Below are 18,226 nucleotides of genomic sequence, written 5' to 3' on the forward strand. Positions count from 1 at the left end.
TATTACAAAAACCATAGTATCAAAAATGCCTTGCTTGTTGATGAGCACATCTGCAAAAATAATATCTGCCAGCACAGTAAAATCCTTATTGTCACCAAAAAGTGACAATATATGTTTTAAATTTGCTTCCAAAACATAAAATACAATAGAAAGATTTTAATTTTTTCCTAAATTCATATTTTTTCCAGGAACAGTTATCAATATTTTGTTTTCTTTTTAACTTCAAAGACTAGAAAAACATAAATCAGCATTTCCAAATTGCCAGAAGTAACTCACAAAATCAAACATGTTAGCTCTTCATGTTAATGGTATGAAGCAGTACATTCAAATTGATATTTAGAACTAGGAAGAGCTCTCCTTTCATTACAATGTAGAAATTTAAGCTCTCAGAGTGTACACTTTCATTTTACACATCTAAAATCAAGAAGAAAATATTAATCAAACCTTTTATACTCTGTGCGCTTGAAATTAAGTAGACACTTAAGACATTAAAATATGTATTGTATTATGTCTTTAAATGAATTAATTTTGACTCATAGAGTATATTTAGCTTCATCAGCTGACCAATTTTTCAGAGATATCTAAAGTAATAAAATATGATAAAATTTTATATTAAACATTAAGGGCTTAGATAAAAATATATGACATTTCTTCCAAAGAAATCTGAACTATGCTTTGTGGATGAATCAATTTGCAGTTAAAGCAAAAAATTTTTTCACAAATATATCTGTAATTCAACAATAGAACTTTCATTTTTAAAAATGTGATTTACCTTAATTTTATATCTCCTATTATGTGTTGGATATGGTTGTCTTCTTTGGTGTTGGATGCTTTAATGAAAGGTGCATTCTAGAAGGCTACAAAGGGCTAGAAAGGGTCACTGAATCAAATTCCTTATTCTTGCAAGTAGCAGCATCATCTAATCCTTTAAGATACATCTTTAAAGTAGTTAGGGTTTGTGTTTTTTTCTTTTTCTTGTAATTTCCAGCTTAGCTTGTTTCTCATCTGTTCATATTCTTTTTTTATTCCAACACTGTCTTAGCATAAAAGTATTCTTTCTTTTTACCATTTTTTGTCTTCAGCAAAGAAGAAAAGCACTTCTGACATTAAAGGCTTTCCATTTTTATGGTCATCTTCACAGCTATTCTCCATGTGTACCTGCTAGAATTCAGTGGTTCAACCTGTACTCACTCACCAGGTCTTCACACAAAGACAATACACTTCTCCATCTTTAGCAATACATCATTTGACACACCCTAGCACTGCATTTTCCTTCTCATGGTTGCATATAGTGATAGTCTATTATCAACCCAAGGATAATTCTGTCACTGTCTTCTTCTGCTGATGAGCCTTGGTGCTTAGAGTAAGACTTCTGCTGTTAAGTGGGTTTTTTTCAGTGAAATCTCATCATTTTTTCTAATGTAACGTTCCTTAAAATCACCTGACTTCTCCTTCCATTCCAGTTTATTCTGAATAGGTGATATCTTTCAATTTCATGTCATCAGTAAATTTCACCTGTTTATTTAAATTTTTGCATCAGAGTTGTTGAAGATATGCAGCAATTACTAATTTCATTAGTAATTATTCTCCCCTTCAATATGTGCATTTCTGTTACCTGCTGTCCTTTTTTTTTATCTGTCAGTTGGGAAAAAAAAATCCCAAACAGTAAGTTTCTTTATTTTCCTACCCTATTGCTCAAAAGCAGATGAACAGATATTTTGGATACATGCAGCTCTGGTGTCATGTTTACCAACAACTTTATTTCTTGCCTGGGATCAATTAAAAAAAAATACATTATATTTTAAAGGAGAATTTATATACTCAAAGCAGGACACTTGAAGCACAGAATTTATAATCTTTACATTTTATATTTAAAAGCCTGAAGTTCTTCCCAAGTGCCATCACAGACTCATAGAATGGCTGAGTTTGGAAGGGACCTCTGGAACTTCTCTGGTGAAAGTGACCTGTAAAGCGAATTTCCCAGGATTCTGTCTAACCACACCCATGGGAAGAAAAAATAAAATTCTTGTGTTTAGATAAAAATTCACATGCTTTAATTTATGCCAAGAGTCTTTAGTGTGTCAGTGGTGTCTACTGAGAAGAGTCTGGCTTTGTCTTCTTCATTTCCTGCTGTACTGAGGAGCTCAGAGGTGGACACAGTGCTCCAGATGGGGTCTCACAAACCCTAAATAGAGTGGTGTACTGGGTTTGGCTGAGGCAGAGTCAATTTTCTTCTCAGTAGCTACTGTGGAGCTGTGTTGTGAATTTGTGCTGGAAACAGTGTTTATGACATAGGGATTTTTCAATTACTGCTGAGCTTACAGAGTCAAGTCCTTTTCTGCTTCATCCCACTCCACCAATGGGCAGGATGAGGGTGCACAAGGAACTGGGAGGGGACACACCTGGGACAGGTGACCCCAGATGGCCAAAGAGATGTTCCAGACCATGGTATCATCTTCAAAAATAAATTAAGGGGAAGGTTGGCCAGGCCTTCAGGGCACCTACCAGTTGGTGTTTTCATTTGCATTGCTTTTATTTCTTGGACTTTATTTCTTTCTCTGCTGTTTTCCTTTTCATCATTATTATTATAATCATTATTAATATTACTATTATTGCTATTATCATTATCATGATATTGTATTTCAATTGATAAGCTGTTCTTATCTCAACCTATGAGTTTTCTCACTTTTACCCTCCTTATTTTCTTCCCCCTATCCTTCTGGGTGCTGGAGGGAAGTGAGCAACTGTGTGGTGCTTAGTTGCTGGATGCAGTTAACCTTTGACAAGGAAAAGATCTGGCTCATGCTCAACTTATTTTACATCAGGGTCCTTCATAATTTGTCACTGTAGTTGCTGCTCACTACAGAAATACTCACTACACTATAATTGAGAGTGGAATTTCTCTAGGAGAATAATTTTCAAGACTTGTACAATCCTCTGCAAGGTAAAACAATAAGCAATTCAAATAATTACACCATCACAATGTTGGAAACACAGTGAAAGTTTGGAACTTGTGCAGACTGGTTGAGATTTTTTTCTTTTTTTCTTTCAGTCCTTTTCAGTGCTAACTTGAAGCATATGGCTCTATGATCACAGAATCATAGAATCATTTAGATTGGAAAAGACTCCAGATCATCCAGTTCAGTCTTTAACTGATCACCATCTTGTCAACTAGACCATAGCATTAAATGTCAGACAGTGATTCCTCGAACACCTCCAGGGATGGATGGTGACTCCCTAGCCAGTCATTTCCAATGTTTAATAACCATGTCCGTAAAGAAATTACTTCTAACATTCAACCTGAACCTCCTCAGATGCAGCTTGAGGCTATGTCCTCTTGCCCTATCACTTATTATCTGGGAGAAGGAGACACCTCCCATCTATCTACAACCTCTTTTCAGTTTGTTGTAAAGACCGATAAGGTCCCCCCTGAGCCTCCTTTTCTTCAGGCTAAACAACCCCGACTCCCTCAAACACTTCCCACATGAATTACCTCCTAGACCTTTCACCAGCCTCACTGCCTTCATTGCCCTTCTCTGGACATTATCCCACACCTCAGTCTTTCCTCAACTGAGGTGCTTAGAACTGGACACAGCACTCAAAGTGTCTCATCAGTGCTGAGCACAGAGGGAAAATCCCTGCCCTGGTCCTGCTGGCCACATTATTGCTGACACAGGCCAGGATGCTATTGGCCTTCTTGGCCACCTGAGCATACACTGGCTCAAGGTTCAGTCATCTGTTGTCCAGCACTCCCTTGTCCTTTTCCACTGGGGTTTGTTCCTTGAATCCTCATTGTTATCTTGTTCCTTCTGGTGCCATGTTCTTTCCAGCCTAGTTTTTCCAGAGACACCACATGGAAGTCCCCTGTGCAGCAGACCTGAGTAGAACAGCAGCACTATGTATGTGCCTGTTTCCTTGTCAAACTCAGATGTGCAAATGTTTTCTGCTTTGTTTAGTAGACTAGAAACAAATACCATTAGATCCTTGAAGTGTCACTTCTGAGTCTGACCTTTTGGGCTTGGCCAGCCTACAGTTTGCCAGACAAGGGAGCATCCCTGACACAGCTTGGCTGCATGGAATGTGTTGCCAACAGGCTTCATTGTGGGTTTCTGCCAGCACTTAGCAATCCCCATCGGAGCAGTTCACACCATTTCACTCTGGATTCTGAGCTGCCTTGCTACTCCAACATGGACCAGCCACTCACCCTGGGGAATCCATAACCTTCTAAATATATAGTTGTCAGAATCTTAACACTTTGTTTCAGACCTGTGGGATTGGCGTGATTTCTCTAAGAAACATTTTAAACCCTCACTCTATAAATACACAAAATAATTCCATCAAATACTGTCTAACATATAAGAATTTAGCACAAAGGTTAGTTTTACCCTTTTTTCTTTAAGTCCTTCTGTTCATTCAATGTGAGATCAGAGGTTTCAGCCTATATTGTGAGGTTATGCAATTTCTCAATGAGCACGATTTAAACAAGTGCATTACCACATATAGCAACTTACTACTTTTAGCTGACATGTTAGAATATACTATAATGCACATGGTCCAAAGCCTAAGATAAAAATCTTTGGTTTCAACCTCAGTGAATAAGCTACAACTTTGAAATAAGGCTAATTTGAAGCAAACACATACTCATCAACTATCACTGAAGCAGGCAATAGCTTGTCTTCACACCTCATCATCATCAGAATGACTGCCCAGTACAAATTATCTAAGACACCATGATGACAGACATGGCCAAGGATCAATGAACAGGAATGATGTAGCAAGATGCAACCAGAAGACCCTTTTGACAGAAAGAGAACATGTTCTTCTTCCTAGTAGAACACACCTTTTCCCAGACTCAGCAAGGACCCTCCTGTTGTGTGTATCCACGCTCCTGATACACACCAAAGTCAGTGCACATCCTCCTACAGCAGCTGTGCAGGAGTAACACAGCTCAGAGCTCTTCCACTGCTAGTCCCTCATGGTGATGGTCCATTTCTTCCTATAAGAGTTGTAAGAGTCACAGCTCTCTTGCCTACTCTGGCCCTTTATAAATGGCTTTGTACTCCCATGCTAGCACAGGGTTGCCATTTTCTCCTCTTGACCTTTTCCACATGATATCCTAATACAAACAGGGCAAGTGAATTTGATTGGACCACTTTCTGAGTATAAAACACATGTTCTCTAAAATAATGATGTAATTTATGAGGGCTGCAGCGCTGTTTCTTTTGAAGCCAAACTGCCTCCAAATCAGTTACTCCTTCTTGGGTTAGACAATCAGAGCACAATAACAAACAGAAATGAAGAGTAAAGAAGTGCAAAAAAGATTTGAAAACTTCAGCTAATAATTTATAGGTGATGTTTTCATGTCCTTGGATGTGATTATAAAATGAATTAGGTTCATATATTATCCCCACCTGGAAAAATACTAGAAATTTCCAACTGAAACTGAACTGAAAGCTTTTGAAGAAACAGAACACAACACCTCTTGCAATGAGTTTTTGACTGGAACATAACCTTGCATTCCTGGCTGTCCTAGCACTTATATTACCATTCACTCTTGCTGAGGAATACATTGTGCTACTGTAAGGAATCATTTTATTATTGTCAGTATTATTACAAAACAATCCAGCAAAATAACATTGCAAGACTGTGATGTGTCTATCATATTTGAATTATTCTTTCACTATAAGTTGTTTTCAAGTAAAATTACTTGGATTTATGAAGATGTTTTTGAGGTGTTTTTCCTGAAATTATTATTACTGAGCAACACACCTTACATGAACTCTTGCCATTAAGGTTAAGGCTTAGAATCCTGTGGTTTTCTGGGATTCGACATTTTGAAACAGCAATGTTAATTTTAAAAGCTAAATCTCTGAAAATATTGACAAAAATGAGGGGGTAGAATTCCTATTAGACTAAAAAGAAAAAAAAGGACATGTTTTCCTTGAGTGGAGGGAATGTTACCAAAAATATAATTTATTTCATGTTTTGCATTTTGCTCTCTTTCCACAGTGAAATCAGATGAGTTGCAAACAATCAAGAAAGAATTAACTCAAATCAAAACAAAAATTGACTCCTTGCTAGGGAGACTGGAAAAGATTGAAAAGCAGCAAAAAGCTGAAGCAGGTAGGTAAAAGCCATTTTTGGTGAAATTATTTAAATTAGAACCTCATTACCAGTCAAGCAGACTAAAGAGAACAGAAGCTTTCTGAAATTTTGGTACCCAATGGAGGCCTGAAGCAAAGCAAATTAACTCTCAGGCAGAACTACTGGGAGGATAGATTCTATTCTTCATAAAATATGCAACATCATTTAAGAATTGTTTTTTATGGTGTAGTAGGAAAAGATAATCTTTCTACTTGTTCTGGAAACAAAACATCACTAAAAACCTGACTGAACAGAATTAAGGTAAAGTTTTTGACCATGAGGATGCTTGTGCTGGGCACATTAAGGCTTAATAGATGGTGTATATCAAGAATTCTTGCCTGGCCAATAGGCAATAGTCACAAGTAGAAGCAAGGAAAAAAATATCTATTTGATATAAGGAAAAGAGTGTAGTGAATGGACCTGAGAGCCCATAGTGGCTCCATCCTTGGAAATATTCAGAACTCATTGGGCTCAGGACCCACCAACTTGGGCCAAAATTCGAGTTTGTCCGTGATTTGAAGAGGGATTGGATTGAAGAGTCCAGAGATACTTTCCAGTCTTATTATTGAGTGAAGCTCTGGCCTCTTTGTGAAAGTGGTTACACTTCCAGTTTAGCTTTTTTCTGGCTTAGGAAATTTTGGGTTTAGGCACAACTTGGGAATGAAAAAATCCAACACTATAATTTAATCAAGTCATTGCAGTGTTCATTTTCTTAGATGAATTATCTCACCTGGCAGCACTTTAAAGCCATCCTTAGAGTTATAAGATTGTATTTTCACCATGTTATATATAAAAATAATCTCAGTTCTTATGCTTGTCTATGGTCTTTTCTTTGCTATTTTCCTTATAGATCACATATACATTTTTACAGGAGTTTTATACTAGTGAGTTGATTTTTCTAAGAGTCAGTAAGAAAATGGAAGCCTTATCTCATGAAAAATTCAATTATTTTTTCCACCCCTCCATTCTGTGATAAAACCTTTTTATGAATTTTGTGTGAAATGTGTGAAAGAAGTTCTGCTTCAGAACCCACAACTGCCTGGGTTAGTCTGGACAGTAGTCAGTTACATGAAGCCAAAAACCCATCAGGTCACAAAAAAAGAATTCCATCAAGACTGTCTAAAACATTACTGGGAATTAGAGGTTGAGGGTTACATACCTGACACAGTCAAAACAGGAATTTAGATCTGGATCCCTTCAGTTTCCAAGTAACTTTAACTGCCCACACCACGCCCTCCCCCCAAAAAAAATTCTTTGAAAAATGACCTATCTTTTCTTTACAGACATTTTCTAAGCTGACAGACAGTCCCCCAGCTGTTGCAGTTTATCTCACAAAGTTGAGGGCTTTTTTCAAGCTTAGGGTAAACCATTAGTAGAGAGCGTGATTATCTCTTTCCGGAAAATTGTGCACAATATGTATTCATTAGATTCTATTTTGTTCTTTATGCAAGCTGGATAAAAGTTGGTGTAATTGGTGAAGATGGAATTACAAGGTACTCCACTGAATCACTTCTGCACTGAAATACTCAGACTGTGCATCCTTACCTTGGGGAGCTTTTACTATACAAAACAACCTGCAGATCATTGTACTTTGATATCCCATTTTCACTTTTCCTAAAGGACTGTAGTGATCTCATTTAAATAGAAATCAGGTCAAAGAGGAAAACGTTGATTTGTATTGAGTCATAGTCTTATGCCTTCTGAAGAGAAGCAATTAATATCTTCAGATATTAAAAAGCTTCTTCAAGATATTGATGTTTGAAAACATCAGGTGCAGAACCCATTCCTTGTATTCTTTGCATCCCATTGGAGGGTGTGAGGAGAAAAACATCTCAAAGATACCGGTAAGAATGAAACCCCATTTAAGTTTCCTGAGCTGATTAGGAGGTTTATGCAGCCTGGGTAATTTGTCTGCTGATCCAAAAAGATTTGTAAAAGCTACATTAGTAGATGAACTATTTCATTTAGAGTGTCAGATGGGCAATGATGAAATGATTTTGTTTCTTTCTCTATGGTTTGGCAATGTTATTTCTTATTTTCCTCTGCCAGAAGGTATGACCTCACTAAGACTGGGATCAGAGTGAGGATCTGCATCACATTTACATAAAGCAAAAATCAAGCCATCATCTTGCTCTTTTGGTTTTCTAAGTTTGACTTGCTCTCCTTAAGAATATTTAATTTTTAATCCTAAAAGTTGTTACATTTGGAGGAATGTGAAGTTACAGACTGGACAAGCTCAGTGCATACCGTGGTTACTGCTCTACTGCTGCATGAAAACTCTCCTTACAGTAACAGCTGCTGTTTTGACTTTTTCTATTATCAACCCCTAATCTTTCCAATAGGAGGGATTATCAAAAATAGGATTACCAATACATAGGAAAACTGTAGAAATAACTCCTTTGCAAAAATCTGAACTGTGAAGCCAGGAATAAGAAGTGAAAAAAAATTGTTAGAAAATATTCTTCCTGTACTATTAGAGATTAGGCTCTAACTAGGCTGAAAGTTAGAAACTTAGTTTAGATTCTCAGAGGAGCCCAAAATAGATGGGTGCTGAGGTGGTATTTTAGCTTCCTCTGAAGAACTCAATCTATGTTCTCGTTCAGACAATTAAGTAAATGATGTAATTTTTTAGCAGCTGTATCTTAGAAGGCTTCCCACTTAAATGTATTGTCTATCAATTCATCAACCTTGTTTTCAAAAGCCTTAACCAAAATTGATTCAGTTGTCATTGCCAGAGCTGGGTGATCTCAGAAGTAGCTTGAGATGGGAAGTGGTGGTAGGGCCAGACATAAAAGGCGTGGGTGATTCAATCCATATTTCCTTGTGCAGAAGGCAAGTAACACAATCACCCATAATTAGCATGGCATTGTGTGGAGCACCTTACCAAGAGAAGATGAAGCTCCATAGGCTGAATCTTCTGCTAATACCTGAGACTACAGTACTGTTGAAGCAGCTGTCTGAGATGACTTTGTATTCTTTATACCTAAGAATCTTTCTGAAGACACTAGGTGACTGAGGGACGAAAGCTTAATTTTTCTGTTTCTTCAGTAAGCAAAGTTGAAAATGAGGGACTAAAGACTAATGAAGACTAAAGAGATGAATGTAAGTGGCAAAATAAATGTGCAAAGTCAAAAGGTAAAGCGAATGTCTTGGTTTAAGACTATGGAACAGAAAAATGCAATCAGATTTGAGTAGTATGTGTAGCTGGTAATAATATATGGTAAAAAAATAATGTGCTCATAGGGCTTCAAAAATATAGAGCTCCAAGGCAATACTTGATTCACGGGTTGTCCAACAAGATAGGTAATGAACTACTAGTGTTACAGACCAGTCAGTCTTACAAAGGAAGAAATATTTTGTTCTAGAAATTCTGTCACTGATCACCCTCAGACTAAAAAGACACTGATCTTCTAGCTGCATGCAACCACCTCTCTGGCCTGATTCACTTCGAGTACATAAAGTTTTCATATAAGTTCCTGACATGCATAGGAATAAGACTCTGATCCCTCCAAACATTCTTCTAGTCAGTCTGCCTCTGTCATTCTTCCATCAATATTCCCCTGGATTTCTGCTGTTTGGATGAAGTTACTCAGCATATCCAGGAGTTTCCTAATACCTAGTCACAACAATGCAGCTGCCCTCATAAAGTCAACCAGAACAGATCCTTCAGGCCTCCATGGAAATGGTCTTCCTTTTCACCACTTTGCAGAAAATATAAGAAGCCAATATTTGCTTGATTGGAGGGGAGTATTCTCCAGTTACTTCAGCACTTTATACCAATAAGGAGTAATGGATACTTTACTCCATAAAAAAATGTTTACCTGTCTAAAAGGATTTGTTTGTTACCTGCATGGCTGTTAAGATATATTCACAGTAAATTCACATGAATTTTTGTTCATTTATTGGCTATTAACAGCCTTCTGCTTCTCAGAGCATAGATATTTACATACTTTTCATTGCCTGCACATGAATAAAAATCTGGTGACTATGCCAATTGGATTCCAAGGCAAAGTCAAGAACAGAAAATCAAAAAGGTGGATCTATTGGTAAATCAAACCTTCATCTACTGCATGGCATAGATGGGGTAGATGGCCATATTGACATTGTGATTTATTTATGCACTAATTTTTGGAAGAAAATTTTTCCATCATATTTGCCTGGTAGACACTATCACACAGAATTTTACAAAGCTAGCACATCTGGAGATAGGAGCTTAGGGTTCTTCTGCAGACCACTTTGCCACCAATAGGAAAGGTTATTGAATCTCTATAGAGTATGTTTTCCTTACAGAAGCCCAAAAGAAACAAATGGAAGATAATGCTGATTTGATTCAAGAGGAATGCATATCAGAGAATGCAGATAACTCTACGGAAGAGCCAATTGAAGGAGGGCCAGATGCAGATGGGGATGGAGAAGATATGACTGATGGGATAGAGGAGGATTTTGATGAGGATGGCAGCAATGAGCTGGTAAGGAATAATCATGACATGTCTGTCTATATGGTTCCTGCAAGTAACCACAGAGAACCAACAGTCTGGATTAACAAAATAAGCTCACAGCAGCACTGTGATGTTCTGTAACTAGTGCCTAGACCTACACTCCTCACACAGTGTAATATCAATTAAGCATAGCAACCTCTAAAGATAAACAAAAAAAATATATTTTACTACCTTTTGTAATTTTAGAAAGGAAATAAAGTATAGATTAAATTGGTTTACATTTATTATTTTACATATGTAAAAAATGTAGTGTGCTATTTTACTTTTCCTTTTTTAGCTGCTGTTTTTCAAAATTAAATAAGATTCTAAAATGGTGAAGTTTTCATTATTAAACACATGCTTTCCACAAACCCGTCTCTATCTTCCATATGTATACTCTGTAGACTGTATTGGCAGATACAGCTTTTTTTGATGGAAGGATTTTTTCCTTTAAGAAATGTTTGGCTAAGAAATGCTTAGGTTTTCAGCCTGAGGCTGCACCTTTCATGAAAACCCATTATGGTGCTAAACTCTAAAGTTCTTCTGAAGCAACCCTAAAAAAAATTTGGAAAGTCAGATTTGTACCTTTCTATGCATTCCTAATAAGAATGGAACAGTCATAGCAGTTTAGGTTCTATAATACTATCCCTCCCTTCCTGGTTTTCTTATTCTGCTTTGAGCTGAAAGAACTTTTGTTGCTCATTGTCATTGCTTGCATTTGAAAAATATTTAATCATGTGCGTACAGTAAAACTCTTTTAGTGAAGCAGCAGAAGTCAGTTAGCAAGGGACCCAGCAGAATCAACAGCAAGTCTGGAGTAACAGGGCACGTGAATAACCAGTGGTTTATATTGCTTACTGCAAATGCAATTTAAACCTACTTGTAATTTTCAGGTTTGTGTCCCATTAGCCAGCCCAAGACTCTCTTGAATTTCTAGATCCTGAGTAGCATTATTTCCAGAAGAAGCTACTAAAACCTGAATTCCTTCATCTTTTTACACACAATATAAAACAAGATGACATTATCCTTTTTTCTTAAAGAGACAGGTTCTCTTCTTCAGATATGAGGAATGTCTGTAAGAAGCTGTCACTCTGAATTTGTAGGGAGTTGAAATTTTGTAATTAACTAATACTTGTAAATATAATTTCTTACCATGGGTGATACCTGACCAGCTGAAATGATTTTAACAATAGGGGTGGCCACAGTTTAACAAGAATGGTGGGTTTTGCACTAATTAGGCACAAGATTCCCCATTACAGATAACTAAGTGGGGATGTTTACATACAGTGCATCCGACTCTGATCACTCAATGCTGTCATTTCACCCTGTGGATTTGACATACTTAAAATATATCCACGCTTATAAGACACAAAAAGTAGGAGAATTTTTTCATCTATCACAGGCCTCAGCAGGAGAGGCTCTATAAAGCAAGCAGCACAGCAAGAATTCATTAGCAGTGAAAGTCTGGAATTGGCACAGCCACATTTGCACACCACTGCTTCCAAGTTAAAAGGCCTTTCCAAGATTCCTCTATGGAATTAGTTGAAGTGCAGTGTGTTGCAGACACAGTTCCAAAGACAGCTCAGAGGTCTGACACACACCTCTAAGGCATGGTGGGGAAGCAGCTCCAGTTTCTCTGCATGTCATCACTAAGCGCATGAGTGCTGGGAGGAGGGGGCTTACTGCATGTGGAGAGTGGTGCCCTCTGCATTGCATCCTGGCATGGGTGGCATCCTTCCCATCCCAACATGATGGCAGTAAGGAAAGGCCAAGGAAGAAGTTGTCTGTGCATCATCTCAGTTAAGGGCAGCCTGGTGCAATGCCAGGACAGTGGGGCCAGTCAGCCTCATGCCTTCCACCTTCCCAAAGGCTGGGACCATCTATATCAGAAGCTGGCAATACTGTAGACTTTAAAGTCTTACAACTAAGATTGTTACTGATACAAAATCCCTGTCCTTTTTATCCTCCCTTGCCATTTCCAGCAAGTTTTGGAAGAGGCTACTTCATCTTAGCTTTCTGCCTGCTGCGATGTGAGAATAACACTTTCTTCCTTTTGCAAAGCCTAGGGAGTTTAGTGAATGAAAAATTGCTATGGATAGGATAAAGGATTGCTCAGCAAAGGATTGTTGCAAAGAAATCTCAGGGGATGGATGTTTTCCACAGAAAAGCAATTATAAATTGACTTATGTATCTTTTCTCTATAGTTTTTACCCAAACAAATAGCAGTATTGGCCTGTACTTATGATAAGTTGGTAGGTTTTGATGCATATTGTAATTTAGACTGTTTATACTGAGATATATTTATGTAAATATACTGGCCAATTTCTATAAGCTTTAGTTTCTACTTCAATCATTGATAGCTCTGTAAAGGAAATGACAGTAATAAAACTACCAAATATATAGCAAATACCCCTGTAGAAATACTTGGGAATTCAGTCTGTTTCTACCTATTCTGTGTCCTCTTATCTGAAATTGCCCTCTGTCTTTTGAAAAGGAAAGTAGATATATAAGCTTATTATAAAGCATGTCCTAACAGATGTTGTTATTTTGTTTTATAAAAGCTAAGTTATTTAGGAAAGAAAGCTGACTATGAGCAAATATGTAATTTTGGAATGGAGCCAGTTACAAATCTCTCGAGGAAAAAAAAAAAGAAAAAGTTTAAGAATTAAACATGTTTAATGTGCCAAGGGTAACGAAAACTTTCCACATAAGAAAAATGGAATGTTGTGTAATACAATGTTGTGTAAAATAGTAACATTGGACTTGGAATTTTTAAAAATCCTCCAAAAGATGCTTTTTTTTTATTAAATCTATGATGTTTTCCAAATATAGAGCTGAAGGAATTTAAGACAATGATTAAGAAAATATTTTTTTTCACTAGTAAGACCAGCAGAAGAAACAAAATATATTTAAATGGGCAAAACAAGTGCCCTGAAGTAATTTCAGCAGGAAGGTTTAATTGTGAGTCCACTAGTATGAAAAATATTAATAGAGGGAAAGATTACTTAAATTTAGATCTTAATCTTTGGTGAGTTCTTCAGATTTATCTGTAAATCTTCTGCCAGGTCATATGCCAAAACCTGCTGCAGATTTGCTGAACAGAATTCTGTTTTCCTAAGGCTGTCAATAAAGGGAGATGTTCAGCAAGGTCATTCCCACAGCCAGAGTCCAGGTGCTGCCACAATTGAGCCTCTGAATCCATATGTGCGTCTCCACCTTTGCACCAGAGGACTCAAAAATATATTTCTTTCTTTATTTCTGATTCTAATCTGCAGAAGAAGTGACTACACAGGGTGTATGCTGTGGGTTTAGGTGATAGGATCAGTTCTCTAAATTCACACACTGTCTATTTGAAGGAAGAGGTTACTGCACATTAAATGAGTGATGGCAGCTGTCCTCATGCCTGCTTTCAGCCTAGATCAACTGTAAAGAAAGATTCAGTCTGAGTTAAGTCAGGCATGGATTTAAGAACCCTTCAGCCTCTTTGGTCGTCTGACTGGCTGCACACACAAAACAACATCATACTCAACAGTTGCACACCTTCTTCATCCACCATCTAGACTGGGATGTTGTTCAACCTTGCACTGTAATTTTCTATGACTAAAGACATGCCCACAAACTGTCATTATGGCTCAGCTAAAGTGTTTTCAGAAAAGGTTTTATGGAGCAATAATTTGATTTCAAGCCCGTCTGAACACCAATTCGAGACATGATGCACTTGAAACACCTGATGCAGTCATCAAACATCACCTCTTGAGAAAGTCTCTTTTGTACTATTTGCCCAGAAGTGTCTCCACTGTTCCAGACAATCCAGCTTAAAGGATCTCCTCAGAAAAATTCCCAAAGAATTTTGCTGCATTTTTATACTAAAGAGTTCTTTAAAAGGTAATCTCAGAAAGATGATCCATCTATGTATGAATATGTTAAAGAGTTGGCTTCAACTTGCTCAGTAAAGTGTGCCATAAGCTTTCATCCACGTGCTCTCTCTCATGGCCTCTCACTTCCATTTGTACAATGCATATATTGTAGTTTTATATATATAATAGTCACTGGTTTATTTTGTAGCTCCTGACTTTACTTTACAATTCATGTCACTTAACTGAACCACTTAAGTGACCATCAGAGTTAGTGAGAGGGGTTGAAAACTTCAGGTCTATTTCCTTTGCTCCTTTAAGGTAAAAAACCAAGTAGTTGGTTACCTCAGATTTTACTGGATTTAAGCTTTCATTCTTCTCCTAACATTGAGCAGTTTCTAGTAGAAGTGAACTTAAAATTTCTGTGTTCCTTCTTCCTGCATTTCTTTTAATTTAAACTGTCCCTCAACAGCATTGCAAAGAAAGCAACACACTGTTGCAACATTCATCCCATTTTATGGAAAACAGACTCTCATGAAGAAACATCTTCCTTTTTATTAAATTAAGTACACATCCAAATTGCAAACAGGTCATAAATTACCCAAACACAAATATCCGGTGATATCAAGCAGGTTTCATGTGTCTGCAATGGCTTTAAATCGTAAGTAGAGGGAAGGACAACAAATAACTTTTTCTTACTCCTGTAGCTGAACAGGGGAGAACAAAAAAGTGACCTCTGCAACATAATCCAACACATTATGATATTTGAGAAGCACCTTGTCCTCAGTCTCTGTATAAAAGGTCCCTTCTTACTAGAAACAGAATTAATATTGTGCAGCCTAGCTGAAAGATTGAAGGAAGAACATTTCTGAATTAGGTGGCTGGTGGTTCCCTAATTCTGCTGATTTACAACATGAAAAACCCAGCACAGATAGAGGACATTTCATGTATCTTCTCTGAAAGGTGTTAATTGATCATTGAGGAAGCCCTGATCAAGTCATTGCAATCCCCTTGTAAATAAAACAGGTAGCTACAAGTTACTTCACTGAAAGCCTGAAGTATTATAGATTTGGAAAAAAAAATTAGCCAATGGTTAATAAAATACCAACAAAATAATTAACTGTAATGAATTATACACAAGCACTCATATCTGCATTACATTGCCTGAGAATAATAGTTCCTATCAAACTGTCAACCTTTCATAGTAAATAACTATAATAGTAATAGCACGATAGTGGTTCAGTAGTTGAGCATTCAGTACAGCAAACTGCTTTCTGGCAGAGTATGTGATGCAAATACAGTATATTTATGGTGTCATAACTCAGATCAGACACTGGTTAGTGCTTGGTTGGAATTTGAAGGATATATTCACAATCACAGCATTGTTTTTATGCTGGTGTAGCTGTGCTGAAAGTAATGAAGCCAGACAAGCATTATTAGATGGGAGTTCCACAATAATGAGTCAACTTTAATGGGATGTCTTAAGAGGCATTTTTATTAAATTATTTTAGAACCAAACATACAGACTATAAAAGGCCCAGTTCTGTTTACAATGTAACAAGATTTACAGCAGTTATTTCAACAACAATTATAATTCCCTTTCTATTAAGTATATTTCAGTCATATTTACCTCTCAAGGGTATTTGATTTCTTACTCTTGTCCTTTTCTCCACCTCCATGCTGCATGTTTTCAGTCTATCAAGTTTGTCTCTAACATCTGATAGAGAATAGATAGAGAATAATGTTTCAAATATTAATACCAGAAACTGCCCAGATAAAACTCAGGATAACCCTCTTGCTGCATTGATTTTCATTATGCAAAAGTAAAACCATTATGATATAATAATAGCTATATTTCTCATAGGAATTTATGAAATTACCATTTAAATCAATAGAACCAACTAGCACTGTGGCCAAAGCTCATCAAAAACATTTCCCTTCTGCAACAAATGGGTGATTTAGATTGCTGACAGGTACACTATCAAAGGTATTAGCAAAAGTAGTTTTAATATGATGTTGTAGAAGAGTAACTTAGCTGAGGTTCAGTGGCAAGGTTCACTGTAGTACTGTATGGCACAATCATTTGAACAATGATTCAAAACCACCAAGGCACAAATCAGAGTTATCAAGGCACAAATCAGAGTTACCATACTAAAAGGTTTTGTATAATATCAGTCCCTTCCCAAACATCTGCCATTAGTATATGGTCTCTCTGTTGCAAGAAGTAACCTTGAGAGGTCTCAGCTTAAGGGGAGACCACCACCAAGGAGCCAGGCTGCTTGGCTGGGAGAGCTCAAAGAAGGCTCAGTTAGGCTGTCAGATTTGTGGAATGAAGTGGCTGGATTGTAGTCACATTACATGCAATGGAAAAGGTATGCAGGAAACCCCTTGTACCCACAATTTTCTTTGTTACTTGATAAATGAGACTTTGAAAAGCTACCTGCTGTTCATGTGTTAATTGCATGATGGGTGTTCCAACATCACTCACATCAATGCTCCCTGGGGCACTCTTTGCCTTTGTGGGTCATCAGAGAACAGATTGCAACTAGAGGAGTTCTTGGCTGTCTGGGCTATGGCTCAGGCCTTTACCTCCTTCAGAGTCTGAACCAAATTACCACTAGTTTGGTTAAGGGGTTGATTGTATGCACCACACCCCTCCCATAAGTTCCTGAAGGGAAATTGATCTATTAGCCAATCTGTATGAAACTTTGAATCTTTCTTTGCTTTAATTATTTTGTATGGAATTCAACAATGAAAATACTCAAGAGAAAGTAAAATAAAATCTACAGAAAAAGAACTAAAATTTGTCTGATGAATTTTATCTAGTTTAAAGCCAGTTTGGCATATTTCAAATAGCAAGATTAATCAAATAGGTGACTGTGTGATGGTGTTGATAGTACTTAATTTATCATTGTAATTAAACTAGATTTTTCATTGTCCATTTAGATGCATGTTTTTTCAGTCCATAACACCAGGGCAGACAAGACTGACTCTTCTATTATCAGCCAAATTAGGCTGATTAGGCTTGTCTAAAGGATCAGTGGGTATTCTGACAACTTGCAGCTTTCTGAGTGAGCTTGTAGAGGATACTTCTTAGAAAATAAAGGACAGAACTTCTAATTAATGGCAATGTCTGAACCAATGTTGTGTCAGAAATCTTATTCAGCTTATTTTAAAAATCACTATGATCATGCAAAATTTTTTCTTTTCTATTGCTCTTACTATTCATTGAAGTCTTGCATTCAGTGTCGGGGAAACATGACGTTCTTCATTCCTAAGACAAATGAATAGGTAAAAGATTGTGTTCACTTGATAAATATCAGTGCTAGATGTTTGTACTTGAGCAACCTAAGAAAGTCATTAGGGGCACCATACCCGACAGATACTAATTCCTTGTACCTTCCAAAGCTGCAGTAAATCTAATAACCTGTGACTGAAAAAATGGAGAAAGTAATAAAAGCATGCCATGAAATCAAAAATTGTAAGAAACTTCCTGACGTGCCCTTTTGTTATATTTAATATATGCAGTAGCACAGTAGACGTGTTTGCTGTTCACCCACTGTTACATGAGTCATTGGAAGGACCTTGCCACCTGCCCCTCCTCCCCATTTTTCCTGGCAGACAATTTATCAGAGGAAGATTTCCTAAGTGGTGTTCAGTGTTTTAACCAGGTTACTGGTTTATGACTGACTACATAATGTTTTTTCTAATTATTATTTAAATCCTATCCCGTACATATCACATGGGAAC

General features: G+C 37.1%; 1 protein-coding gene across 3 annotated transcripts in view; it reads left to right on the forward strand.

The window, feature by feature from the left end:
• Positions 1-18,226, forward strand: part of RALYL (RALY RNA binding protein like) — a 376,147-nt gene that overhangs the window by 346,660 nt on the left and 11,261 nt on the right. For 2 of the 3 annotated variants that reach the window (XM_083879489.1, XM_083879490.1), the window contains 2 exons: positions 6,010-6,123; positions 10,435-10,613. In XM_083879489.1, coding sequence (XP_083735615.1) covers positions 6,010-6,123; positions 10,435-10,613 — 293 coding nt within the window. The remainder of the gene's footprint in view (positions 1-6,009; positions 6,124-10,434; positions 10,614-18,226) is intronic. The other variant, XM_083879491.1, reaches the window with a different exon arrangement.

The sequence above is a fragment of the Zosterops lateralis genome (assembly GCF_965231275.1).
Source record: "Zosterops lateralis genome assembly, chromosome: 1".
NCBI lineage: Eukaryota > Metazoa > Chordata > Aves > Passeriformes > Zosteropidae > Zosterops > Zosterops lateralis.